We start from the raw sequence: 27,040 nt of genomic DNA, 5'->3' as shown, positions 1-27,040 counted from the left end.
AATGCGCATTTTCCAATCAGAAGAAACTATATATATATATAGTAACTACAAAAAAAAGCTATATTAATCGGTCGAACCTAATCTCTATTTTGAGAACTTTTGCCGCGGTTTAGCTGCAAATGGACTTTGCCAAGCTGTTCTATTTTGAGAGCATGTAACCCTGTTAAATATTGGTAGTATTAGAAAACACTAGAATTGAGAAAATAATTTATAGAGTTGTCACACTCAAAAAAAATTAGCCAGTAGTGTTCATTATTTCCTAGAGTTGCCTCACTTTTGAAGATATAAAATGTTTGCCAATTTAATATTATAACGCAGCTAGAAATATTACTGTTTTCACTTAATTCCATATAGAAAAGCATCAGAAAAAATTAATTGATATTCATGGCACCATGTTCAACTAAAAATTTAACAATTTTTGCTGATTTTGCGTTGATTGCAATACTAAGAGGGCGTTCATTAAAGTTAGGATAATTATATAAAACAATAACATAAATGATAAGTAAGATAAGAATGCTATAAAACATTGATTGATATGATAGGACAAAGAATTTCACAAAAGAGTGATAGATATGGAAAGAAAGAGAACTATTTAGAATAATGATAAATATTGAAAGATAGAAAATTACATTTAACAATGATAAATATGAAAAGAAAGAGAATTTCATGCATCAATGATAGATATGGATTGAAATAGAATTTCATTAAACAATGATAAAGATATAAAGAAAGAGAATATCATAAAACAACGAAACATATGGAAAGAAATAGAATTTCATTAAACAATGATAAAGATATAAAGAAAGAGAATATCATAAAACAACAAAATATATGAAAAGAAAGAGAATGTCATAAAACAATGAAAGATAAAAATAGACAAAAAATGTAGTAAAACAATGATAGATATAGAAAGATAAAGAATTTCATAAAACAATGATTAATATGAAAAAAAATAGAATTATATAAAACAATGATAAATATGAAAAGAAAGAAATTTGAATAAAACAAAGATAAACATGGAAAGATAAGGAATTGTTTAAAACAATGAGAAATGTGAAAAGAGACCAAATTTTATAAAATAACGATGAATACTAAAATAAAGATAATAATATAAAACAATGATAAATATGAAAGAAAAAATAATGCGATAAAATAATGCGAAATATGAATATAAAGGTTATGTGATAAAATAATGATAAATATTAAAAGAAAGAGAATAAGTTTCATGTTAACATCAGAACCATGTTCAACTAGGAATTTGACAATATCCGCTGAATTCGCTTTGATTGCTATACTAAGAGGGCATTCATTAATATCATGGTAATTTCATAGAACAATTATAGATATGATGGATAAGATAATAATATCAAGCAATGTAGAATATCAAAATATAAAGAGCATCACAATATAGTGTTAGATGTGGAATGAAAGAAAATTTCATAATGCAACTATAGATATTGAAAGATGGATAATTACATAAAACAATGATAAACATGAAAAGAAAGAAATTTATATAAATCAATGATAAATATGAAAATAAAAGAGAATGTCATAAAACAATAATTTATTGTTTGAGACAATGATAAATATGAAATGAAAAAGAATGACATTAAATGAAAGAAATTTAAATGAAATAATGATAAACATGAAATGAATAAGGATTAATTAAAACAACAATAAACGTAAAATGAAATTGAATTTTATATAACAATGATAAATATGCGAAGAAAAAGAATATGATAAAACAATGATGAGTATGAAAAGAAAGATATTATCATAAAACATTGAAAGATATAAAAAGAAAGAGAGTTTTCTAACAAAATGATAAATATGAAAAGAAAGGAAATAAGTATCATGTTAACATCAGCACCATGATCAACTAGGTATTTGACGATTTCTGTTGAATTCAAGCTGATTGCAATACTAAGAGGGCATTCATTAATATTGTGAAAATGTAGTAAAGTAATGATAAATGTGAAGAGAAATAGAATTATATAAAACAATGCTAGATAAAAAGAAATAAGGAGCGTCACAAAACAATAATAGATATGGAAAGATAAAAAATTTCATAAAACAATGATAAATATGAAAAGAATGAAATTTAAATAAAACAATGATAAATATGAAAAGAATGAAATTTAAATAAAACAATGATAATTATGAAAAGAAAATGACCTATTTAAATCAATGATGAAGGTGAAATGAGAGCAAATTTCATAAAACAACGATGAATATGAAAAGATAGAGTATTCCATAAAACAAAGATGAATATGAAAAGATAGAGTATTCCATAAAACAAAGTTAAATATCAGAAGAAAAAGAATGTCATCAAACAAAGATAAATATGAAAAGAAAGATAGTGTCAAAAAACAATGATAAATTTGAGAAGAAAGATTATATGATTAAATAATGATAAATGTGAAAATAAAGGGAATGCGATTAAACATGGATGAATGTGAAAAGTAAGAGAATTTTATAAAACAATGATAAATATGAAATCAAAGATTATGCGATAAAAATAATGACAAATGATAAAAGATAGAAAATAAGTTTCATGTTAACATCTGCACCATGTTCAATTAAAAATTTGACAATTTCTGTTGAATTCCATTTAATAGCAATACTAAGAGGGCATTCATTAAAATTGAGAGAATTGCATAAAGTAATGATTGATATGAAAAGAAATAGAGTTATATAAAGTTATGTTGTATATGAAAAGAAACATAATTTTATAAACAAATGATGAATATCAAAAGAAATGTAATATCACAAAACAATGATAGATATGAAAGGATAGATTATGTGATAAAATTAGGATGGATATAGAAAGAAATAGAATTGAATAAAACAGTGATAAAAATTAAAAGAAAAAGAGTTTCATAAAACAATGATATAAATGAAAAGATAGAGAGTTTCACAAAAAACTGATAGATATTGAAAGAAAAATAACGCAATAAAATAGTGATAGATATTGAAAGAAATAGAATTGTATAAAACAATGAAATATATGGAAGGAAAGATAATAATATAAAACAATGATAAATGTGAAATGAAAGAGTATTTCAAAAAACAACGCATAATATGAAAAGAAAAAGAATGTAAATTTTATTGACATTTGCACTATGAGAAAGTAAATAAGATGCAACATCATAATTTCCAAAATACATGCTTTCAGCAATTGAATCAAAAGTTTGTCCACAATTTGATTTAAGGTACTCAGCAATTTCATTATTATGATATTCCAAAGCAATATTAATCATCTTATCAAATGATTTACCATCTTCTATCATTTGCATAAAAATGTTTTTATTTCCTCCTTGAACAGCATATTCCTCAGAGTTATTTGTGTAAAGAGCTCCCATATTTTTCAAGTAGTTGAAACATAATTCTGATCCGTATTTAATTGCCCAATCAAGTGGTGTGATTTCATCTATTTTCCGATAAACATTAAATTTTGGGAATTTACTCTTAAGATCATCAACTTTATCGAATGCAATGTAGAATAAAGGAGAATTTGTTGAATATAAATTGTAATTTTCCAATTTGAATCTTTTATTATGTAACATTGCTGCAAGCTTTTCATTTTTAGGTTTTGTGATGCATGAGAATTCGATTAATATGTTTTGATAAAGTTTCGAAAATGATTCAATTTCTTTAGGTCGAACTTTAGAAAATTTGTCAATCAAATAAAGCGCCATTTGGATAGTTATTCTATTGTTTTTAATGAGGTCATTGATTTGCGATGATGATTGAGAAATATTACTTGAATTGACGTCCAATATTATTTTTGCAGCTAGAGTAGGGTATTTGAATACTTCAATTGGCTTAAGGTTGCTATAATCGCATTCATTTTCATTTATTAATTGCTCTGATTTAAACATTGTAAATTTTTATCTGTGGCACTTTTCTGAGGGAGAATTTAAATTGAAAAGTCGTTTTCAGAAAAATACTCTGAGATTCGTAAAGAAGAATTGTAGTAACAAACATTATAGTTTTGAAGTTCCTGAAGCAAGAATATAGCAAACTCCCTCAAGTTATCCATATGAAGATGTTCGCAGAAAGCAAGATAATAAGCTTAGAGAGTTATTTCCATCAATCATTGCGAAATCTTTGAAGATGTGAATGTTGTTGTTTTTGTATTCAAACATTAAATTAATAAATATTACATTTTCCAATTAAATCCATAAAATACTTCTTTCACACGGATATAATTATAAAAGTTATGGTTGTGATTTGGACCGTTCTGAAGAAATTTCTTAAATTTGAATTCATATCATCAATAATATACAATGTTTTACAATATTCTATTAGAGTTCAAGGAAAATGCATCTCATGGATATCAAATTGCTCTATCACACAATCATTTCTCATAATTCTCTAAGAATTCACCCGAAGAAACAAAAATTTTTCAATAAATGTCATACGAAAATGGATCATAAAAAGCACACAATACATTTTTAATAGCAAAACCATTTTTTTGAATCAAAAAGTTTGATGGGAAAAATATAAAGGGGAATTTTTTTCCCCTAAAATATAAGATTTTATTATGCAAGTTGTCAAAAATGATTTTCTCGAAGAACTGGAACTTGCTCCTACTGAAGAGTTGATTCCTACTAATGTAAACACAGATGAAATCCACAATTTGATATCATTAACTTTAGAATCTGCATCAAAAAACGATTTTAATCAATTAGCAACTTCTATTAAAAATCTCCGTATAAAGATAGTTCCAGATTTCAGGATGTACCCTAACATACTAAATAATATTGATAATAGTCAGCTGTTCTCAGTATTTTTAAGTCTATTATCAATTGATGTTCCAACCATAGTTCAAGACTCGTTAAGCCTTCTCACAGCAATTACAAAGAGAAACAAGCAATATTCTCAAATGATTTTTGATGAACAAATGATTCCAATATACATAAAGATTTTGGGATCAGAAAACATAGTTTCTCGCAAATTCGTAATGACGTTCTTGCTAAATAACATGCAAGACCATCAAGAAATTGGTTTAATTTTTATATATTATTTTTTACAGCCAGCAGATATTGTTCAACTTACTCCTTATTATGCTCTCTACATTCTAAAAGAACTGGAATACTTTAAGAACATAGATAATCTTGATTTTACAAATGTAATTTTACGTCTTCAAGATTACATCGAAGCAGGCGATAAAAATGCAATTAGATACTCCATTACCGCTGTTAAGAAAGGTCTTGAGGAAGAAATTGAAGCATTTCGTGATTTTTGCATCCAAAATTGTTGGTGGGAATTAATTTCCACAAAAGCCATTTGTTGTCCAGTTACATCTATTAGAATCATTGGATATGAAACTCTCGGTGTATTATTACCATTCATTCCACTAGAAGTACTCTCAGAAAAGCCATTAATACCTTTAGAATATATTTACAAATGTTTTATTTATACTGATGATTCAACAGGTCCAATGCTTGATTTTATTCATGAATACATTGAAGTTTTTCCTTTCTACGTGCGTGAATTTGTTGAAACGTATGTTTATGAAGAATTGACATGCTTTGATAAACTTGTTTCTTTGATGGCAAATGGAAAGAGAAAATTGTTGGATGGATGCATCAAAGTTTTGGTTGATATCATTATGAAGGCTTCTGGAAATCAACTGAAAAAGATGACGCCGGGATCAACGATTCCAGCAATGCTTGATTGGATAGAAACATCAGATAACAATCAGTTAATTGGTGATATTTTATCTGCTTTGCAAAGATGGATTATGTCGATGAAAAGTTATTGGCCTTTAGACACAATTTTGGATTTCTTCCAATTCCCATTGACAGAAGATATATTTACTGAATTGCTTGAGTCAGATGATGATGTTATATCTGAACTTGCAACAAAGATTCTTGAAGATTTATCTGGAGAATAACTATATTATATTATTTTTTTGTTATTTTATAAATATATAGAAATAAATTGTATACAACATTAAAAATCACAAATATGTTTAAGATTCCAAACAATATAATTATGCATTCTTGAGCCACAGAATCACCAGACAATTCTATCAAGAAGATCAGGTTTACACCCTTATTTATAGGTTTACAACTTGTTGCTTATTTCATTAATTTGTTGATTCTACAAATAAGCAATTTGTTCAATTCCAGAAGCCCTCATATTGATATCAAATTTCTTTGTCATAATTTGTTCTCTATAATGAAACATCTTGGTCGATGCCTATTTAAAGCTTTAAAGTCCATTTTTGCGTATTCAGTATCTTTAATTAAATATAATACAAGAATACATTCATAATTAATTAAATAAATAAATAAAATTCCACAACAGACATAGTCATCGATTAAAAGATGTCGAATTATTAGACAATTCACCATATATCTATAATGTCATTAGCTGAGACATGATCATTGAAAACTATAAAGATCAATGAAAAATATAAAAAATAAACTTTATTAATTAGTTGAGTTAACAATATTTTTGTGGGCAACAGTGAAAGCGTTGGAGATGGTAGTTTTGAGGGCGACATCCTTAATCTTTTTCTCCAAATTTGCTTTCAATGTCTTTGGCAAAACAGCAGCAGCACCAGTTGCTTCTAATAGCTGTGTGAGGTTCTTTTCTCCGATGTTTGCATCCATCATTATGGCGTCAATGTACAATTGCCCATTTTCGTCGTCATTTCTGTCATCAAATGTTGCAGCAATGACAGACAAGGTTGTTCCTTGTTCTCCCATCTTCATGAAGTGCTTGACTAAATCGTTTGAGTCCAGAATATCTAAAGCTCCTAATCCTCGGACTTTTTGAAGTTCCAAAAGTGTCAAGCGATTTTCAATCTTTCTTCTGAGTGGAGCAACGTCTTTTCTTTCTGTTGCAATCACGCAGAGATTGGCAATAGCAAGTAAAGAAGCTGCCTGACTGACAGAGAGCTCGTTCTTGTTCGCTCTGACATATTCATAAAATAAATTCGCGGATTTAACAAAATCGGCGCCGGATTCCTGTATGTAATGGAAGGCCAAGGCGCTTTCATCGAACGATAAGCTTTCCTGGACACTCTTTCTGAAGCCATGGAATTTACCAACTTCGAGAAGATCCGAAACGTATGGTACTTCGCGGTCCGCGTAGTAGGAGATTAAACTCTTTACGCATTTATCGCCATGCTTCTGGTAGCATCTGTCAAATCTGTTGTAATCGCAATCTCTGTGGGACATTTCTGCAATTGCAGTGTAGCATTCTGCCTCTATAGCAATTCTCTCCGCATCAGCGCTTCTTACTTCGAACAACCTCATAATCTGAATTTGAGATGATGGTTGCGTTAAAGCATAGATACGAACTAGGCCGCAGAAAGTGTCGCTCCTGACATCGCAAAACTGTAGGCATGCTATCAAAGCAGCTTCGAAGCTCGCTGTCTCTGCTACGAAATTATGTTTCTGATGAGTCTCGAATCCGGCATGTTCCATAGAATCCATGGATCTCTCGAGGATTCTGAGGAAGGAAGGAGCGAACTTTTGTGGGTTTCCTGCGAAAAAGTTGAATAAAGATGAAATATCTGAAGTTTGTGCAGCAGATCTGATTAAATCTGAGAGTTCTCCGAAATCATCGTTCAATGCTGATTCAAATATGGACATCTTGAAGTGATTCGATGAGAAGAAAGATGTATCAAATTTTCCGAAGTATTGGCCGGCCAATCTATACAATTCTCTGTGTACTGCGAGTCTTTCCTTGATCAGTGTGATGTTTGTTTCGGCAAATTGAGTGTCCAATTCGTTGAAAACTTCAAGAGAAATGTTATGATTACGAAGAACGTTGAAAACGTTTTGTCCGTGTATGAATTGTCTCAAAACAGAACGGAGAAGTTCCAAAAGTGGGATTGAGTTCTCTGGATTTGCAATAAATAATCTGGAAAGTCCTCCTGAGGTCGTAAGGACGCGCAATGTGTCCTGGGAGCCATAAATACCAATAATGAAGTTGTCAAATGTGTCAGAACAACGTAATGAAAGAACAAATTCGGAAAATGAAATCAAATGAGCGGACCAACTTGAGCAAACAATGCAGGCAGTATTAGAAATGGCTGTTATATGAGTTAGGTCGATTGATTCATCAAGTTCTTGTGTAGTTACTTGAGATTCTTCTGAATTTACGTTTAATATACGAATAACTTGGCGTCTGTCATTAGTTAAGTATATGGTATCATCAAACATGGTCGCAGAAACAGGTCTGCCTGATGGAATTGAAATGGTTTTGACTGGTTGATACTCTAAATCAAAAACAGTCAAATAGCCACTCAAAACACCGTATAATTTATCATGGCCGTTGACCAATATGATGCTTTCGTTGATAATGGGGTTTCTGAAGAAGTTTAATCGCTGGTAAAACGGATAATTAATATTTTCGAAAATTCTTTTTTCCGCATCAAAGATTGAGACGGTTCTATTGCTATATATGATTAGTACTTTATTACGATCTAGTGCGCAAAGGCTTGTAACTTGTGTTTCAGCTGGAAATGTAAAAATTTCAGGGTCAAAAACATTTGAAACAAGAACAATTCCAGATTTTTGAGTGTAAGCAACAAGAGAAAGATCAGAATCACAGTCTATTAGAACTGCTTTGTTCCTTTCTACGCATCCAAGTTTGAATCTTGCAGTTTCTCGATCAGTTTCTGAACTCCAGATCATAGTTTCGTTTGGTGTGAAGATTACATATATGTTTGTATTGTCTGAAAGAAGATATGTTAAGCTCCATAAGGAAGGAAGCGGCCTTCTGTAGGCAGAAAGCGGGAGTCGGATATCTTCGTCATAGTTAATTGTATTTATGAGTGAAAAAGCGCTTTTTGCCGCTGTTTTTTCTGATAATAATGTTTCCTGTGAGTATTTTAGCTGAAATAAAGAGATTTCTTCTGTGGAAAGGTCATTTGCAAGAAGGCTGCTATCAAGCAGGTTGTTTTCCCCATTGGAATTCTCACTTTTGTCCTGCATTCGACCTTGTGTCACTTTTTAATGTAAATTTTTTTAATGAATTTTTTTTATAAAAAAAATTATAAAAAAATTTTTTTATTGTTTTTAGAGAGACCACGGACTGTTGTTGTGCCTTATAACAAGTACAGCAAGGTTTTATTTCCATCTATAATAAAAATGGACCGGAATAAAAGGCTCTAAGTCTCTCTAAAAGCAATAAAAAAGCGAAATTTAATTTTTCCTATTTTCACGATTAATTCGGAGCAAATATTTATTCCATCGGCTACCAAGACTAAACACATGCCAGCAATATTCAGCTATTGTAAGACCCATAGAGTCGATTTTTTAAAATTTATCAATTTTTGTAATTAATCAATATAGAAATTACTTTTTGAGCGTACATTTGTGAGAAAGATAGGGCACAGGTGTAGCTTACAAATCATATTATTTGATTTTATCGAGATATAAAGTCGATTTGATTTACCTTGAAAAATTCCAACAAATAACCATATAGAAATACATGTTTTCAGTTACTCAATCAAATTGCTTCAGCTGAAACGCCTCATTCTATTTTTTGCCAATGAAATTATTATGAAATGTTTTTTCCAATTAGATAATATAGATTTGATAACTCAATATCGATTCGATCGAACCTTACAAGTGTTTTACTAAGCAAATGTTCGGCTCTGACGCTTCAAGTGAAATCAGATCCATCTTTGCTTAAAAAATATAAGAAAAAACACTCGTAATTATAGATTTAACCTTTAAATAATTTTTCAAAAAGATACTTTACTGATAAGGATTAGCTTCTCTCTGCATATCGCGACTTTGATCATATTGGATATTATCTAACCAGACCTTGAGTGTTCCCCAATGCATATGGAACCAATACAACAAATTCACCTTCTTCTTTTCAGATTCAGTAATCGGAACGCCTGATTTTTGGGCAACGAGCTGACCTAATTTTCTTAATTCGACGATTTTCATATCTTTGGATACATATGGTTTGAGCTTTTCTTGCATTTGAGCGAGGATTTCTTTGTTGGCAACTTCGTCAACGTATATTCCTGTATCTAATTTATTTACTTTTTTGAGTAATTTTTCTAACTCGGTTGTGATGAGCTTCTGCTTATCTGGGGATTCATATGCCCTCTTCTTGATCTGGTCGAATAAATCATCAAGAGGAAGTGGAAGAAGATTCTCTGGAGGAGCGGTCATTGACCGAACGATACAAATGTTGTCTTTGTAAAGTTTACAAAAAGCGGTTTATTCGTTTAATCGAGTGATTTGCTTTGCATATTTCGTATTAATTACCATAGTTGCTAAAAATCATAGTTTCTCTCAAATATTTTTTCTTCAATTTTGGCGCCAAAATTCAGCACTTTTTGACCTGAATAAAGTTCCGAATTTGCTAGTCATAGCGTTAAATTTAATCGTTACTGACATTGGCATTTGTATAAATTAGAACAAACACATTATGCTATCCATTAAATTTGATTAAAAAGAAGAATTTCTGATGCATCTCAATTTTCTTTCATTATTTCATATTATTTTGCATATATTTTAAATGCATAGCAATTGGATAACTCATTTCTATTATCAAATATTCATAAATCTATACTAACGGCTAATCAATAAAATAAGAATATCGATAAAAGTGGAATTTATTCATCAGGGGAAGATTAAATCGACTAGAAATGTAAATCCGGTATCGTTCAGCGGTTAGGACGTGTGGTTTTCATCCACAAGATCGGGGTTCAACTCCCCGTACCGGAATTTTTTATTATTATTTTTTGATATGGATCCATTTATTTTGAAATCCTTTTCATTTACTAGATAAAACATCAGCAAAAAGATTCACTTGCAAAGAATTAACTCAATTTGTTATGATAACATTTGCATCATCAAAATCAATATGTTCTATTTGAAAGTATGGAATACCAACGAGTATATAATCACTTATATCTGTGGAAATAATGACATTATTAAAATGTGCATTGTGTCTAATTACAGACAATGCCTATAAATTTTAATTCATATATTTCAGGAATTATATTATATTTCTTCCAAAATAACAAAATATATAAGTTATCCTCAAAAAATATATGAATTTATATGATGAATAAAAAAAATCAAACAATAAAGTTATTTTTGAAAGCAATTGAAGCTTAAATCAACAAATACTATCATATTAATGCTCATATTTAAAGCGACGAGCATTTGTACGTTTTGCTCAATTTGCCATTTAGACAACACCTTTTTTGAATTATTTATTATCCTCTCATTTTCCATTATCGCAAGCTTGCATTCTACAGATTAATTTATATTTCGATGTATAAAAAAATTGAGAGTTTTGAAAAAATTTTTACTTATTTTTTATGAAGAAAAGTAAAGCTCATTTTCTTTGGCTCTTATATACACTAAGTGATAAATGCAATGACACAAAGGCAAAAGAACTATGCCAGAATCTAGATGCAATGGATTCTCAAGAATTTTTAGGCTATTTTTCCGATATCAAAACATATATTTTACTAACGAACTATATTTTCGATGTAAATACAGATGCTCCAATCGACATTCTGCATAATCACGGATACTACAGGTATGGCGATGCATCAATATTCGCGAAATCCAATTTTGACGAGATCGCATTTATCAACTTAATTGAATGTTACATGTGGGCAAGCTTAGACAGAAAGATACCGACAAATGTCCTTGTAAAGAAGGTTGGAAGAACCAAAGTTTTTTCACTAAATGATCCAGAAGCAATAATTTGTTCATGGATCAATACATGTTGCAGCACATATACAAAACTTAGACCAGTTACATCTATTTCGCAATATTTCATCGGTTCTAATCAGTTCAGGGCCCTTTTATATTCATATACTCGGGATGAATCATTATTGCAATATTCAGACCCTAAGACAAATGCAGAAATATCTCTTCGTACATGTTCTACATATGGAATTAAGCAAACATTTGAATACGAAAATTATCAGCAATCTCCATTAGTAATCATGTGCTTCTTAGTTGATGCCATTGCCAAACTCGACAGTATAAAGCCATTACCACGCCCAAGAACCATTTCTAGAATGGACATGCAAAGGATCGAAAAAAATATATCAGATACAAAGAAAGAAGTTGAATCCCTTAAAATAAGATGCGGAGTTCTCGCTAATGATGTCAATCTTATCGCTGCAAGATTAGTTAGAATGAAAAGACCTTCAACTTCAATCAGCGCTGTTAAATCAAAGCCACAACTTCCTGTTCAGATGCAATTCCCAGATGGACCAGGACTTCCTCCATTGCATGATCTTCAATCTGATATTCCAGATGACAGACCTAAATCAGCTTTGCATGTCAAATGGGAGATTCCTGTAGAGATGCTTAGTAATAGAGGTGGTGGTAAACTCAAAGATCCACAAAGTTCTCCAGTTGAATCATTGTAATTTTCTCTTTTTGTTTTATTTTTTCATTCTATCTATAAATTGTTATGTTTTCAATGCATATTTTTATTGAAATATTAAGTTTCTAACTATTTTATCTATACCGAGAACGTGAAGATAGTTTAATATTCAAAAAAATACTCTATAGATAGATAAGTGAACGATATTGGCATTCACTGTGATTATGATTCATGTTATAATACCTATGAACTGCAAACGCACAAAAAATAAAAACAAATCAGGAATAATACTTTAATTTTACAAAAGATTTACTTCACTGACACACCACCGAATCATAATACCGAAATAAATAGATATATTCGTTAAAAATTTGTTTATAACATCACATTTACAAAATTATTAAAATAATCAAATAAAGATGATTACAGAAACTAATTTTCATGGAAATATAATCCAAAAACAAGATATTTGTCATATAATTGCGGCAATACTCTGTACAAACATATTTCCTATCGACTATTGGACAACCTAGAAATGTAGATGAATTTTTGGAGAAAGAATCGGAAACATGTACTCTCACATTTGTATTCGATAAAGAATTTTTTTCAAATGTGTTCAATCCGCAATAATATATATCAGCAATTTTCGAATTATTAAAAGCGTCTGTTTCTATAATGCTAACACATGGAGGAAGAATTATTTCCAGTAAATTTGTATAAGAGAAACATAATGCACTAATTTTTGTTGTAAGTGGTGGAAAAATTACTTTAGATAATTTTCTTGATTCATAAAACATCACATAACTAATTGATGTTGCTTTAGCGCAACTCAAATCAACATATTCAAGTTTCGAACAACGCCGAAATATCTGTGGAGAAAAATATTTGACAGGAATTTTCAAAGTGAAATTGACAAAAGATGTGGAAGAGAAACCTCTAGGATTTGAAATTGTGGTTGTGGATGGAAGCAAATCGGTAAAGCAATTGGATGGATACGCATATAAAATTTTGAGATCTTTACTGTAAAGCGCTCTGTTCTTGACAACAAACTCTGGACTTTCAGAATGAAACTCTTCTAAATTTGGAGCACATAAAAAAGCCGCATAGAGAATTTGTTTGCATGATATAGGTATTGTGACATTTCTAATAGCTGCATAGTAGAAACAATTTATGGGAATACTTTCCAAACTATCTGGGAAACGAATTTTTTCAATATAAGACCCAGCAAAATGATTATCTCCCTTAAATTGTTTGATTTTTGTTTGGCTAAAATCAGCAAACTTAAATAAGCATGCATAAAAAGCATATGAGTAGATTTCAATTACATTTTTGGGGCAAATGAATTCAACAATTTTACAATAGTTAAAGGCATAAGAGCCAATATATTGAATAGTATCAGGTAGTTTTATGTAGCTGATGTTACATTTCGAAAATGCGTAATTAGCAATTGATATTACATCTTTTGAATCTACTTGAGGAGGAACTTCAAAAGTTCCTCTTAAATCACCAATACAAGGATCCTTACCGTTTCCAACTTGAATGTAATCTTTTCGATAAACAACATATGTAAATTGTGGACTTTCAGGTTGGCTCATTTATTTGTTGGCATTGTATGATGTTCAATAAGCAAAAATTGCTATATTTGAGAGATATTGTCACTTCATCATGGAAATGACTCCCAGTAGCGGCTGAAAATACAAATTATGTTGCTAACTTTATGATGTATCAGACTCTCTGTTGTAGAACTAATTTTCCTCAGCTGTTATCTATTTCAGCAAAACATAGTAAAATTTTTCCCATAAGGCTCTTTTAAATCATTCTTTATGCAATAAATGTTATTTTACAAGTTCTTCATAAATAGAATCAGCTTCTCATTGAAAAACAAAGCATTACCTTCTGATAAACTGCTTCAAGGAAAACAATTATATTTGGATACATTAACATTATCCATTAATGATTAAAATCTGTGGCATATATCATATGCCGATGTACATCATATTGTAAATCTAAATTCCGAAGTATTATTTTTCTGAGATATCAAATAGAAAAAAAATAATTGATAAAAAAAGTCAGAAATTCAGAATCAAATTCGTTTTATTTATAAAGAGCATACGGAATATAAATATATACTTAGATGATCTTAAGGTAACCCTTGATCTTGCGGACGAGTTCCCAGTCCTCACGAGCGAGCTCATCTCTGAAGTGTTCCTTGAGGAGATCGATGAGTGGTCTTGTCAACTTGGAGACAAAAATGTCCTTTGGATGGAAGTCCTTATCTGCTTCTGGAGACCATGATGCTGGATCTTTGATAAGGATAGCGCATTCCTGGCCGATCTTTGCCTCTTCGATTGGCTGCTGGTTGACCTGGATTGAATCAACTGTACCGATGAATCTTGCATTTTCACCGATTGTGGAGATTGGTGTACCTTTCTTGAGTGTTCCGTCGAGGACCTTGATACCAATGATAATTGGCTTGGATCTGTGAATCAAAGACTTCTCGAGATACTGGAATTCGACTGGCCAAACCATCTGAGCTCTGGCAGCTTCTCTAGCCTTGACCTTGAGGTCTTCGATGTACTTGGCGTACATGTCTGTAAGGTGGTAAATGATTTCAGCGCTGAAAATCTTGATATCGTTTTGTTGAGCGAATGTCTTAGCATCTGCAGAAATTTCGACGTTGAAGCAAAGAACGCAAGCATACTTAGGATTAGCCTGAGCGATGTGTAAGATCTGTTGAATGTCTTTCTTGTAAAGTGGACCAATTCCGACAGCTGCGACGTTGACGTTTTGGCTCTTGAGGTAGGAAAGAAGGGCTTCAAGGGAACCAAGTGTAGATGCTTGGACAAGAAGACCATCTTCGTTCTTGTTGACAGAAGATGTGATAGCAGTGATATCTGCTTCGACACGCTTCTTGAGGATCTCGACATCTTCATCGCTGTGGGCAACGAAAAGTTCGGAACCAGCAATAGCGCTCTGGAGATCTGGTCCTGAGATCTTGCAACCCATAGCAGCGTAGATCTTGTCGTGGTGGAGGTATTCGGAGCGGACACGAAGTTCCTTGAGAGGAGCTGGTGTAAGAAGTGCTCTGATACGACTGACAATCGGACCATTCATACCGGCCAAAACAATAATATCGTTGACGTGAAGGACACCGTTGACAAGGATGACATCGAGTGTTGTACCCATACCCTGTTCGACCTTAACTTCGAGAACTGTGCACTGCAATTCGTTCTTTGATGTAAGGCGATTCTTCATCTGGATGTGGGCACGGAGCTGAAGGATGGCGAGAAGATCTGGGATACCTTCACCTGTAATAGCTGATGTTGGAACGATTGGAACATCTTCAAGTTCGATCTTTGTTGAGATGTTACGGACCCAGTTGTTGAATGGGACACCGTTAAGACCCTGCTGACCAAGCTGGGTGATAACACGTTGCAGACCCTTCTGATACTGGGCCATTGTATGCTGATCCTGAACTTTGACGCCATTAACGAATTCTCTCCAGTCCTTTGACTGCCAGCCTGAGAGACGATCGATCTTGTTAAGAGCGATGATGAATGGAACCTTCTTTGAGACAAGCATCTGAAGGGATTCAAGTGTCTGGTTTTCGACACCGTGCATGATATCAATAACGAGAATAGCGATATCACAAAGTGAGGAACCACGGGAACGAAGGTTTGAGAAGGATTCGTGTCCTGGTGTATCAATGATAAGAAGACCTGGGATATTGTATTCGAGTTTGAATGGACCCTTGAAGAACTGTGTTCTTCTCTTGATTTCGGACTCTGGGAAGTATGTAGCACCGATCTGTTGTGTGATACCACCGGCTTCACCGTCCTGAATGTTTGAGTGACGAATCTTATCTAAAATCTTTGTCTTGCCTGTATCGACGTGTCCCATAATAACACAAATTGGAGAACGCTGGTGTTCTGGAACAGCTTCCATTTCTGTATATTGGATTTTTGACTTTGGTGCTGAAGTTTCCTTTTCTTGCTTAATAGGTTCTGGTTTAACTGGCTCTGGCTTAACAGGTTCTGGCTTCTTTGCTTCCTCTTCTTCGGATTCTGAGGATTCTTGAGCTTGTTCCCAAGCTGCTGGGCCATCTTCCTCCTCCTCTTCGGGCTCTTCCTCTTTAGCATCAGAGCCGCTTTCTTCAAGATCAATATCGTCAATCCACTGTGACATTATCTAAAATTTGTTTTATGACCGCCTTCATTCAATTTTTTTTTCTATGGCTCTTGGAAAATTTTGTCTCTTGTTTGATGTTTTATTGCTTTTTTTATTATGTATTAACTGGCTATGTAATTTTGCTATTTTTACTGATTGGATATTGGATTGATGAAATTAATTTTTTTTCTTCGTTGACGAAAACTGTCCAGTTTTAATGGTCCCTAGTTGATGAAGAATAATGCAGGTACTAATACACATATATGGCACGCCTGAGGACAGATTTCCCATTCCAGATATTGCTTAGATGCTGCGTTAGAATGCAGAATCCCCTTAAGAACAACAATGTAATATCAGATTTCTCAACGTCAGTGTCGAATTCCTTTATTCCATTGGTTAATTTGGATTTGCTCAGTCGAAAATTTTGACTTAAAACTATTGATATGAAATTTGATTCCAATATGTGTATTTTCTATTGAAAATTTATTACAAAATTTTATAAAAATACAAACGTAAATGAATGATATTACGAACCAGCAACTCCAGCTTGCTGAAAAATACATATCCACACTTGCTGACAAAGAAATAATACGTAGATACTATGATGTTAAAAATAAACTACTCTCAGACAGTATAAATACAAATAGATCAATTGAAAACGCTTCAAAGAGCTATTCAAGATCAAAAATAGGAAGAGAAACAGCTATTGATGGTGAATCAGTATCAAGATCAATAAATTCGGATGATCCTAATGAACCAGATTCAATTTGTCTAAAACTTCACGAAGTACAAAAGAAAATTATAACTGGACAACTATTACAAGTATCTACAGATCCACTCGAAGAGCTTGAAACACTAAAAAGAGTTGTTCAAGCTAAAATACAATCTTTATCACTCGTCAGAAATAAAATTAGAGATGAAAATATACGATTAACCAATGACTTCAAGGAACTATCTGCCCAATACAATGCAAAACTATCAGAAGTAAAAGAAAACGGAAATGCGGAATTTCAAAAAATTGTTGATGAAGAAACAGCATTAAATGATAAATATTCTATTGTAGAAAGCGAGTTAGAAGATTTACGAGAAGAATATGATTCATTAAAGGGTGAAAATGAAGAAAAAATCAAAAATCTCACTTCAATATCATTACAAGACTGTCAATCAGATAATCAACTTAAGAAGTTAGCAGAACTTATTCAAACTAAAAGAAGAGAAGTAGAGAGTCTTCAAAAGAACATTGAAAAGATGCAACAAGATATTGAAGATAAATCAAAATCATTGTCGAAGAAGAAATATGGCACAGATGACGAAAAATTACTTGAAGAAGTTGTTCATCTAACAGAACAGATCGATTTGGTTAAGTCTCAAAACGCACAGATCGAACTTAAACTTAAGAAATATCCTATATTAGTTCCCGAAACTACATCTCCTATTGACATTGACGAAGATGAGATGGCTAGACAAATTTTGTTTAATAACGTTAAATAAATTGTTTCTATATGCATTGTTTATTTTCAAATTTAATTCCTTTTTTCCAAATGATTTAATTCAAATTTAATTAGGATCGCATGAAATTTCAAATAACTTACCATTGTACATTAAGCTAAGAGCTATTGGAACTCAAAAGTGGACATAAATAATTTGGATGAGAATTCAAATCTCATTTTTTTCATTGTCTTATTCATTATTTTTCAGTATATTCTTATAAGTTCATTCAGAATATTCGGCATGCTGCACCTTGAAATTCATTGAATTCAATTTTTATTTTTTGAATTTTTGGCGATTGAGTGATTGAATACAATACGATGATGCCAGATGTATCAGATATAATATGCCTTTACTTCTAAAAAGACTTAATAAATGTGATTACAAATTGATTTTACATGAGAAATGAATTTTTTGAGCTCTGATAAAAATTCTTTTCATATATCATAGGATATTAAATAAATAACAATGGGGAGAAGCTTCCTAAACTTTTTAATCCCATAAATATGGTCATTATCTGGAATAAAGAGTTAAGCGTCATATGTCACTTTTTGTACTAAGGAAACATCAACTTTATGCGTTATGACTTTTCGATGAGGAAACAAGTGTTCACGTATTATAAACTTCCTTATTCCAATAAACCGACCCTAAACATAATTAATTCTAAGCATGATAATGGTCTCTTTTCTATGATAACCAAATCAATTTGGTTATCATAGTAAAGCACCAAAAACTGGAATAGGAATCGGCAATATGGAATCATGAAGCAACTCGGATAAAATAAATATGGAACATTCATACATCCATTCCCTATTTTTAACCATATTATATTTTCAAACAAAATTCTCGTACTATTTTCAATAAAATTTGCATAACCTTGTTATTACTCTTAGGCGAAAGATGATTTTAATGTTAATTTTATAGAAGAACTTTTAATGCATAATAAAATAACCATTTCCTATAAATTTAGACTTAAAACGGTGACAATAAACAAGCTTTAGTCTAGAAATTAATTTTCTACTACTATAAATGCATCTTTATCTTTAATTAAAAAAATTTATCAATTTTATTATCCAGATGAAAAAAGAAGTGACATATGATATTTTATCTAATTTAAAATCTTTTATTGATTGTTTTTAAAAACTTTGCATTTTGTATGAGTATTTCATGTTTAAATCAGTATAAATACGCAAAATACTTATGAAATTCCAGCTGTTATTCAGTACTATTCATTTTTCAGCAATCATTAACTGTGGAAGAGTATGGCAAACGTTCGATAATGATCATGTATACTCAGATCATCAAGAATGAATTAAAGTCAATGCAGGGAAATGGATAATCCGATTAAAAACCCCAAAAAGGAAAAAGATATTATATGAACGTCTCACAAATGGTTAGTACTAAGCTCTTTCCTGATGATTGAATATTCTTTCATATTTTTGTATATTGTAAGGGATTTTCTCCCCAAATATATAATACCTTCCTTATAAACGATCTACTTTCTTTGAATACAAGTATAATTTTACATTTTAGGAAAAAAAATTATTTTTTCAAATTTATCTTATAACAATAGAGATTTATATATGTGTGTGTCAATATAGGCTTTAGTGGTATAAAATTGGGTAGATTTTGTTTTATTTTGAGTAAAAAATTCAAAAAATACTACCTCATTTTGCGTGCAAAGGAATAGTCAGAGCTATTTAATAACATTTTACGAATGAACTATGGAATTACTATAACTTTTGAAGAAATTTCAAAGTTAATAGAAGATTGTATTTTAGAAATCAGCTAAAAGAATGATGTGCATGCATCAAGCGTTAAAGTATCCTAATCAGAATATAGTAATATACAATGATTAGCAAAGCAGATTTGAATCGGCAAGAAGAGTTGCTTAAAAATCAGTTGAGTCTTCTCTAGTTTCCACACTGCCTATTCCTGTTTAAGTGCGGTTATTCTTATTCCAGTTTTTGGTGCTTTACTATGATAACCAAATTGATTTGGTTATCATAGAAAAGAGACCATTATCATGCTTAGAATTAATTATGTTTAGGGTCGGTTTATTGGAATAAGGAAGTTTATAATACGTGAACACTTGTTTCCTCATCGAAAAGTCATAACGCATAAAGTTGATGTTTCCTTAGTACAAAAAGTGACATATGACGCTTAACTCTTTATTCCAGATAATGACCATATTTATGGGATTAAAAAGTTTAGGAAGCTTCTCCCCAATATAAAATGTTCTGACAAAATCAATTCAAAAGTGTAAATAAACTGTCAGGAAATTCCATGATATTTTAATAGGCTAAAGTAAATGTTTAGATTTTTGATTTCATAAAAATATAAATATTCTCAAAAGTCAAATTGAAATTTTATTAAAATGTTCTTGTTGTTACTATCATTACGAAGATATAATAATAGTAACATTAGTAGAGAAATCGATACAAAGCTTATTTCAATGTTTCCCGAATGTAATGGACGACTTTTGACAAAAAATTTAGATCAAAACAAAAATCTCGACATTTTCAAAACATTGAGTAATGACGAATATTTATGTGTATATGGATCATTGATTATTGGAGCAAATTCTTCAATATCTGCAAATGTTTTCTATCCAAAACTTGATTCGAGGTTACAAATTTCGATAACTAACAGTACAATCGTTGATCCATTTGTAATAACAAATAAAATAGATACTGAAGACATTTATACTGCTATATATGATATTAATCCTTTATCCAAAGTTTATTGCTCGAATCAACTCCAAAACTGTGAAATTCAGATATCATTCATTCAACAACCATATCATATTTCAACTGAAATAACAAATAATGGAGAAAATATCAAAATTGAAGATGAAAATGTTGTTTATATTTCATCAGATGATAACTTCTCTGTTGATGAAAATGTTTCGTTAGAAATATCTAAAGAAACAATCAAGTATAAAACTTTATCAGTATTCATTACTGGAAATAATAAAAAGATTCTAAAATACGAAAAGAATGATAATATATTTGATATATTCACTTATAATATAATCGATAAAGAAGCAAATCCAAATAGTATTCTTTTCTTCACATCATCAAAAAATATCAACTCAATACTTCCTGCACAAACACCAATTCCAAGTCCAGTTCCTACTCCAATTCAAACACCATTTAATACACCATATCAAACATTATCTCCAACCTTGGACCGTTATGTGAGAGTTAAAACATTTATACATATAGAAGAAGGTATATTAACAGAAACAGAAATTATAATTGGTGTACGACATGCAAAAAGGCTTAACAAAGCAAAGAAATTAGAAAATACAATAGCAACACGAATTGAATATCACAAAACACATCCAATTATTAAAGAAGTAGAACATTTAGATATTTATTATGAAGATTTCGTTTTAATGGGAAATCATCAGGCAAAAAATGATTTAAAAATTCATTCAGAAAAAATAGAAGAACTGAAAGAAACAAAGAATTATTATCCAAATAACACTACAATTGTTCTTAGAACAAACAATGGTGCGAAGAGGCTTGTAGATTTAATTGATGTTTCACATCCAAAGCCTACATCAAAACCAGATGTTGACGCTGGAGTTAAATTCCCATATTTGATAGTATTTTTAAGCGTTTTTGGTGCATTAATTATTGCCTCTACAATAGCTATTGTAATAGTAATCTGTATTAGACGAAATCATAGAGAAAAAACTTCGTCTGATTCAATAACATGCAACACATCAGATGCTTACAATTAATCTCATATTGTTTAAGACACAAGCTCAAATGCATTTCTAAATCTTACTTGAGCATAATAGATGTGGAATATTGTTATCCATCATTGAATTTCATTTGATCAACAATATCTTGTCAAAGAATTGCGAATAATTACCTCTATGAATTGTGTATAATAAAAATATATATATAAGCAATTAAAAATATAGTTAATTTTAAAAATACTTTCAATCAGACAATGTTCTTAAAATACTATTCAAACGAAAAGAAGAGAAGTTGATAGTCTTCAAAAGAACATCGAAAAAATACAACAAGATGCTGAATATTAATCAAAATCATTGCCAAAGAAGAAATATGGCACAGATGAAGAAAAATTACTTTAAGATGTTGTTAATATAGGAGAACTAATATATAACACTGACTTAAACTTAAGAAATATCCTATATTAGTTCCTGAAATTACATCATGAACAAGATGAGCTAGTGAGTCAAACATTTAAAGTTTCTCTCATTCTTTATTCATGGTTATATCAGTAATATTCAATAATCATCATCAGGACATTTTAATTCTGGGCTTGAATTTGTCCAATTCTTTGATCCCCAGTAGATTATATCGGAATGTCAGAAATCAATTGAAAAAGTTTTGATCTGATATTAAAATCTGCATGACCCTTTTCAATAGCATTAATAAGTAAAGTCAAATGAGTCAGATAGCAAGAAGGACAAATTTTCTTCGGTCCTTTTTCTCCTGAAAATTTTGAAAAATTAGGGATTGTTTGGCATCTTCTACATTAGTGTATTAAATTGCGAAGATAATTAGATTTAGAGCTGAAAATTTTTCGAAAAATCGGTAAAAAGGGGGGTTGGCGTCCTAAGGCGTCCTAGTGTAAATTTCTCAAAATTGTGATATTTACATCACATTTTTGAGAGGTTTATGGGCGTCCTAAGGGAAAATTGAATAGCTAGGGCGTCCCGAATTTTCATTCTAAGATTTAAATATATTATATACTTAAGTATAATACAAGGAGAAAGGGACAGACTAGCCCATTGTCACTTTTTAATTTAGCAAATGAACGCTTATGGAGTGGAGTTTTTGGGTAAATCTGATTTGCTTATAAATGAAATAAAATCAAAAGAAACCATATTGGCATTATATTATGCAAAAATAAATGATCTTACTTAGTACTTTTAAAGTTAATTTCAGAAAAAATTTGACACAATGGTATCCGGCACATACAAGTGGTGTACAACCAAAATATAAGTTAGTTTAAACATATATTGCTATATCTCATGATCTTACTTAGTACTTTTAAAGTTAATTTCAGAAAAAAATTTGACACAATGGTATCCGGCACATACAAGTGGTGTACAACCAAAATATAAGTTAGTTTAAACATATATTGCTATATCTCATGATCTTACTTAGTACTTTTAAAGTTAATTTCAGAAAAAATTTGACACAATGGTATCCGGCACATACAAGTGGTGTACAACCAAAATATAAGTTAGTTTAAACATATATTGCTATATCTCATGATCTTACTTAGTACTTTTAAAGTTAATTTCAGAAAAAATTTGACACAATGGTATCCGGCACATACAAGTGGTGTACAACCAAAATATAAGTTAGTTTAAACATATATTGCTATATCTCATGATCTTACTTAGTACTTTTAAAGTTAATTTCAGAAAAAATTTGACACAATGGTATCCGGCACATACAAGTGGTGTACAACCAAATCTTCGACTCGATGAACTTGTCATCGAGTTATATTCCAGTGTTGTTCCTTCATTCCTGATTAAGTTGCAAATTAAAGGTCTGGATTCAGAGAGAAGTGTTAAAGTTATCAAAAAAGTCACAAGAGATTTCGAAGAAATGACACAATTTAAAAAAGTCGAATGCATCAGTATGCTTGAAGCTGTTCAGAAAGGTCTGAAAAATGATACACTTGATCCCAACATTGTTTACTCAACATTAAAAATATTATTGCAAAGAAAACATTTGATTTAATAAACATTTAATTTATTATAATTAATTTTTTATTACAGTATAGTAAAAAATGCTATAAATAAATTATTATATTTTATTAAAATGTGACTTTTAATAGTAAGTGAATAAAATAAATCAGGAATTGGGAAAGAAATAAGGTTAATTAAAAATAATGAAAATTATAAGTTTAAGGTTAATGAAAAAGTGACAATGGGCGAGTTTGTCCCCCACTCATAATACAAGCAATATAAAAATTAAATTTTTATTATGTTAACTTATAAGAAATTTTTTTTGAATTATCGTTGATTTATTGTAATCTTTCCAGGCTATACTTTTGAAATCAACTTTACCTGTCATACGCATTAATGTAGTAGATGTCCAGGTGTAGCTATTATATCCCAGCAACATTGGTATTTTATCATTGTAAGATATCAAAATGAAGCGTTTTTTCAGATATAATTTTTCGTAAATTTTTCAAAAATAAGATGGTAAAAAAGCCTCGACTTGCTCGAAAAATAACAATTTTTTTACTTGTAAAAATAACCCTTTTACAGCATGGGCAGCTATTCAATCACTATTTCTTTTTCTAAAAGTATATTTTTCAAAAAAAATTAAGATCAAATTCGACAATTTCTTGATGAAAGCAAAAATATTACACATACTTCTAGATGCATGGGATAAAATATGCAATTATTCAATCAATTCGCATGATTTGAAAAAAAAATCTAAATTTGATAAAAATGTGGAAATTTTTTATTTTTAACTTGAGATTCGATTTTTTTGATCCAATTTGTGAATTTTTTTTTGATCGGAATTTCAATTAATTTGTTGATCAAAAATGACCTCACAATGTTTGATCATAAGTGAAGTCATCTTCATGGGTATTTAGAAATTCCAAGAGAAATTGCTTATTTCTCGCAGATGTAATATCTGAGAAAATCAAATTTAAATATTCATAGAAACCCAAATCATTCTCCGGTTCGAATAATTCATCTGTTGCTTTTTCTGTTTTTTCTATGAATTTTAATAATTTGATTAATAAATCTTCATCAGGAAGAATTATTGCTGCATTTGTGATAAAATTCCATATTGAGGTAATATGGCAATAATTACATTTATAAAATGTAATTTTACCCAAAATTTTTTGGCAAATTCGCATAATAGCATTAATATTTGAAGCTGAGATTAAACCTGTGATTACTTCTGTAACTTTTGGAAAATCATCGCAATTTAATATCTCTTTATATTGAATTGAGAAATAAAAAAAATCAAATGGATTCATTTCTTCAATTTCAAGGAGATTGTAAAAATTGATAGAAGTGTTATTGCAACAAATTGTATTTGCAGCAAAAAATATCATTTGCTCGATTCCATTTTTGGAATAAATTTGCTGGAACAATGTTAAATTAAAACAGTTGCTTAATTTTTCTTCATCGTTTTCATAAAAAAGTAACAAGTTTGCAACTGAAATTTCAAAATTTTGATAATTGCCAGTTATTTCAGTAAATATATATATTTGCTTTTCTTCATCTAAAAATGGCAAATATTGATTTGCAATATTAACTAAAGTTTGGGATAAATTGTTCCAGTTTGATTTTACAATTTGTGAGCACATTATGTAATATGTAAATTTATCCGCTTTGTAGGAATTTAAAATTGTTTGTTGTTCTGTTTCAGTTAAATTACTGAATTTTTCAAGATTAATATTGTGATAAAAAATAGAATCCTTGAAACATTCTGATATCTTTTCAATGTTTAAAACGGATGCTAAAAAATGTAAAAGAACTTCATCAGTCACTGTGATTTTTTTGAAAAATTTATCCCAATTCAAGCATCCAATTGATCTTTCTGTCATTGTACTTATGCATTGATAAAGTTGATTTAATGAATCCGAAGAATAATCATTATGCTTGACTAGTTGAGTTAGTTGATACAGACTGTCGTCAGCCATTTTAAAAAAATGAATAAAATTGTATAGTAAATTATAGGGTGTCCAAAGGTGTGTTTAGCACAAACCTGAATACTGCGAATAGAAATAAACAAGTTACATATATATAAAGTTTATTTAAATATAATCACCATTGGATTCAATCACGCGTTCGCAGCGATCGATCCAGGCTTGAAAGACACGCTTTAAATCATCATGAGAAAATTGCTCAAATTGCTCTCTTACAAAATTTTCAAGATCATCTGGACTCGCGAATTCGCGTCCTTCAGCTCTCTTTTTTAGCGTGCCGAATAAATAAAAGTCAGAGGGTGCAATATCAGGTGAATAAATTGGGTTTGGAACAACTTTGACATTGTTTTCCAACAAGTAATTCATTACCTTATGACTTTTGTGAACTCTTGAATTATCAAAATGAATTGCAAACTTTTGTTTTTGTTGTTTGGATTTCTCAAACTCATCAGAATTGATAATTTGAGTAAGAACATTGTCAATTAGATACTGAGCATTCATCGTATTAGGTTTTTGAAGAATATCAATTGCGATGATGCCATTCACGCCCCAAAAAACCGACAACATCATCATTGGTGTGTCAATTTTTTCTTCGGGAATGTTTGCGGATTTTCATCCTTCGGGATCCACATGATTTTGGCTTCTGTTGCATATTGAAACCAAGACTCGTCCCCTGTTACTAAAAAGCGAAACTTCTTGGATTGATACGCACCCAATATAGAGAGGAGCTCTTTCGAAGATTGGACTCTAGATTTTTTTTGAACTGAATTAAGGTTGTGCGGAACCCAACGTGTATACGCTAGTTTGTAGTTCAAATAATTGTGCAGATAATAACTGACTGTTGTACGTGGTATCTTTGTCATCTCCTCTATCCTTCTGAGTGATGCTCTTGGGTCTTCATCTAGCGCTTGAAGAATTGCTTTGATTTTTCTTTGATCCGGCGATTTTTTGTCAATTTTTATGATGGGCGCCTTTTTGTTCATGAAGTGATACATCCTAACATGATACGTTACAGTGGAATAGCTAGGAGCATCCATACCGAAGCATTTTACCAATGTCTCGTAGATTTTTTTACAGTCTTTGCATTTTTTTGCAAGAGCGAGGATGTTTTCTTTATGATTCATTAAAAAAATGAAAAAAATCCCGCCAAAATTTCCCGCGAAACCGCCTCTTGTCTCAAAATTCATTTTATATCCCGGCATGGCGCCAAAATACAACATACTCATCATATACATATATTCATATTTTTTATTATATATTTATAATCAGCATATATCTCCTTTAATAGTCTCATATAGAGCGCTGTGCTAAACGCACCTTTGGACACCCTATATATTTGTGAAATTTGTGACGCTACATTCAATCT

At 30.7% G+C, this 27,040-nt stretch overlaps 9 protein-coding genes, 1 non-coding gene and 1 pseudogene across 11 annotated transcripts, besides 6 other annotated features; 5 read left to right on the top strand and 6 right to left on the bottom strand.

The window, feature by feature from the left end:
- Nucleotides 1-3,062: 3,062 nt before the first annotated feature.
- On the bottom strand, nucleotides 3,063-3,881 carry TVAGG3_0965820 (protein ubiquitination; the record flags this gene model as incomplete). Its single annotated transcript, XM_001581512.1, has 1 exon — nucleotides 3,063-3,881. The coding sequence occupies one exon, from the start codon at nucleotides 3,879-3,881 to the stop codon at nucleotides 3,063-3,065; it is 819 nt and encodes a 272-aa protein (XP_001581562.1).
- A 665-nt stretch (nucleotides 3,882-4,546) lies between these two features.
- Nucleotides 4,547-5,950, top strand: TVAGG3_0965810 (armadillo (ARM) repeat-containing protein family; the record flags this gene model as incomplete). The annotated part of the gene is made up of 1 exon (XM_001581513.1): nucleotides 4,547-5,902. One exon carries the CDS (start codon nucleotides 4,547-4,549, stop codon nucleotides 5,900-5,902), a length of 1,356 nt encoding a protein of 451 aa, XP_001581563.1.
- A 493-nt stretch (nucleotides 5,951-6,443) lies between these two features.
- On the bottom strand, nucleotides 6,444-8,965 carry TVAGG3_0965800 (WD40 repeat-like family; the record flags this gene model as incomplete). The annotated part of the gene is made up of 1 exon (XM_001581514.2): nucleotides 6,444-8,960. The coding sequence occupies one exon, from the start codon at nucleotides 8,958-8,960 to the stop codon at nucleotides 6,444-6,446; it is 2,517 nt and encodes an 838-aa protein (XP_001581564.2).
- Nucleotides 8,966-9,050: 85 nt separating this feature from the next.
- TVAGG3_0965790 (uncharacterized protein) lies at nucleotides 9,051-10,269 on the bottom strand (the record flags this gene model as incomplete). Its single annotated transcript, XM_001581515.2, has 1 exon — nucleotides 9,729-10,157. One exon carries the CDS (start codon nucleotides 10,155-10,157, stop codon nucleotides 9,729-9,731), a length of 429 nt encoding a protein of 142 aa, XP_001581565.1.
- A 374-nt stretch (nucleotides 10,270-10,643) lies between these two features.
- TVAGG3_0965780 lies at nucleotides 10,644-10,715 on the top strand. The gene has a single exon. It is a non-coding gene; the product is annotated as a tRNA-Glu (tRNA).
- Nucleotides 10,716-11,317: 602 nt separating this feature from the next.
- On the top strand, nucleotides 11,318-12,388 carry TVAGG3_0965770 (uncharacterized protein; the record flags this gene model as incomplete). Its single annotated transcript, XM_001581516.1, has 1 exon — nucleotides 11,318-12,388. One exon carries the CDS (start codon nucleotides 11,318-11,320, stop codon nucleotides 12,386-12,388), a length of 1,071 nt encoding a protein of 356 aa, XP_001581566.1.
- A 2,033-nt stretch (nucleotides 12,389-14,421) lies between these two features.
- TVAGG3_0965760 (eukaryotic translation initiation factor 5B family) lies at nucleotides 14,422-16,530 on the bottom strand (the record flags this gene model as incomplete). The annotated part of the gene is made up of 1 exon (XM_001581517.2): nucleotides 14,476-16,530. The coding sequence occupies one exon, from the start codon at nucleotides 16,528-16,530 to the stop codon at nucleotides 14,476-14,478; it is 2,055 nt and encodes a 684-aa protein (XP_001581567.1).
- A 473-nt stretch (nucleotides 16,531-17,003) lies between these two features.
- On the top strand, nucleotides 17,004-18,145 carry TVAGG3_0965750 (uncharacterized protein; the record flags this gene model as incomplete). Its single annotated transcript, XM_001581518.1, has 1 exon — nucleotides 17,029-18,003. One exon carries the CDS (start codon nucleotides 17,029-17,031, stop codon nucleotides 18,001-18,003), a length of 975 nt encoding a protein of 324 aa, XP_001581568.1.
- Nucleotides 18,146-18,470: 325 nt separating this feature from the next.
- Nucleotides 18,471-20,227: a mobile genetic element.
- Nucleotides 20,228-20,377: 150 nt separating this feature from the next.
- On the top strand, nucleotides 20,378-21,751 carry TVAGG3_0965730 (bifunctional inhibitor/lipid-transfer protein/seed storage 2s albumin superfamily protein family; the record flags this gene model as incomplete). The annotated part of the gene is made up of 1 exon (XM_001581519.1): nucleotides 20,378-21,751. One exon carries the CDS (start codon nucleotides 20,378-20,380, stop codon nucleotides 21,749-21,751), a length of 1,374 nt encoding a protein of 457 aa, XP_001581569.1.
- An 825-nt stretch (nucleotides 21,752-22,576) lies between these two features.
- Nucleotides 22,577-22,752: a mobile genetic element.
- Nucleotides 22,753-23,950: a mobile genetic element.
- Nucleotides 23,951-25,704: a mobile genetic element.
- On the bottom strand, nucleotides 24,562-25,668 carry TVAGG3_0965700 (uncharacterized protein; the record flags this gene model as incomplete). The annotated part of the gene is made up of 1 exon (XM_001581520.1): nucleotides 24,562-25,668. The coding sequence occupies one exon, from the start codon at nucleotides 25,666-25,668 to the stop codon at nucleotides 24,562-24,564; it is 1,107 nt and encodes a 368-aa protein (XP_001581570.1).
- Nucleotides 25,703-27,005: a mobile genetic element.
- On the bottom strand, nucleotides 25,783-26,909 carry TVAGG3_0965680 (annotated as a pseudogene). The gene has a single exon. A coding segment is annotated over exon 1 (1,127 nt).
- Nucleotides 27,006-27,040: part of a mobile genetic element that runs on past the window's edge.

The sequence above is a fragment of the Trichomonas vaginalis genome, chromosome I (genome assembly GCF_026262505.1).
Source record: "Trichomonas vaginalis G3 chromosome I, whole genome shotgun sequence".
Taxonomy (NCBI): Eukaryota; Parabasalia; order Trichomonadida; family Trichomonadidae; genus Trichomonas; species Trichomonas vaginalis.
The sequence above is the reverse complement of the archived record's forward strand: the minus strand, read 5'-3'. Positions and strand labels throughout refer to the sequence as shown.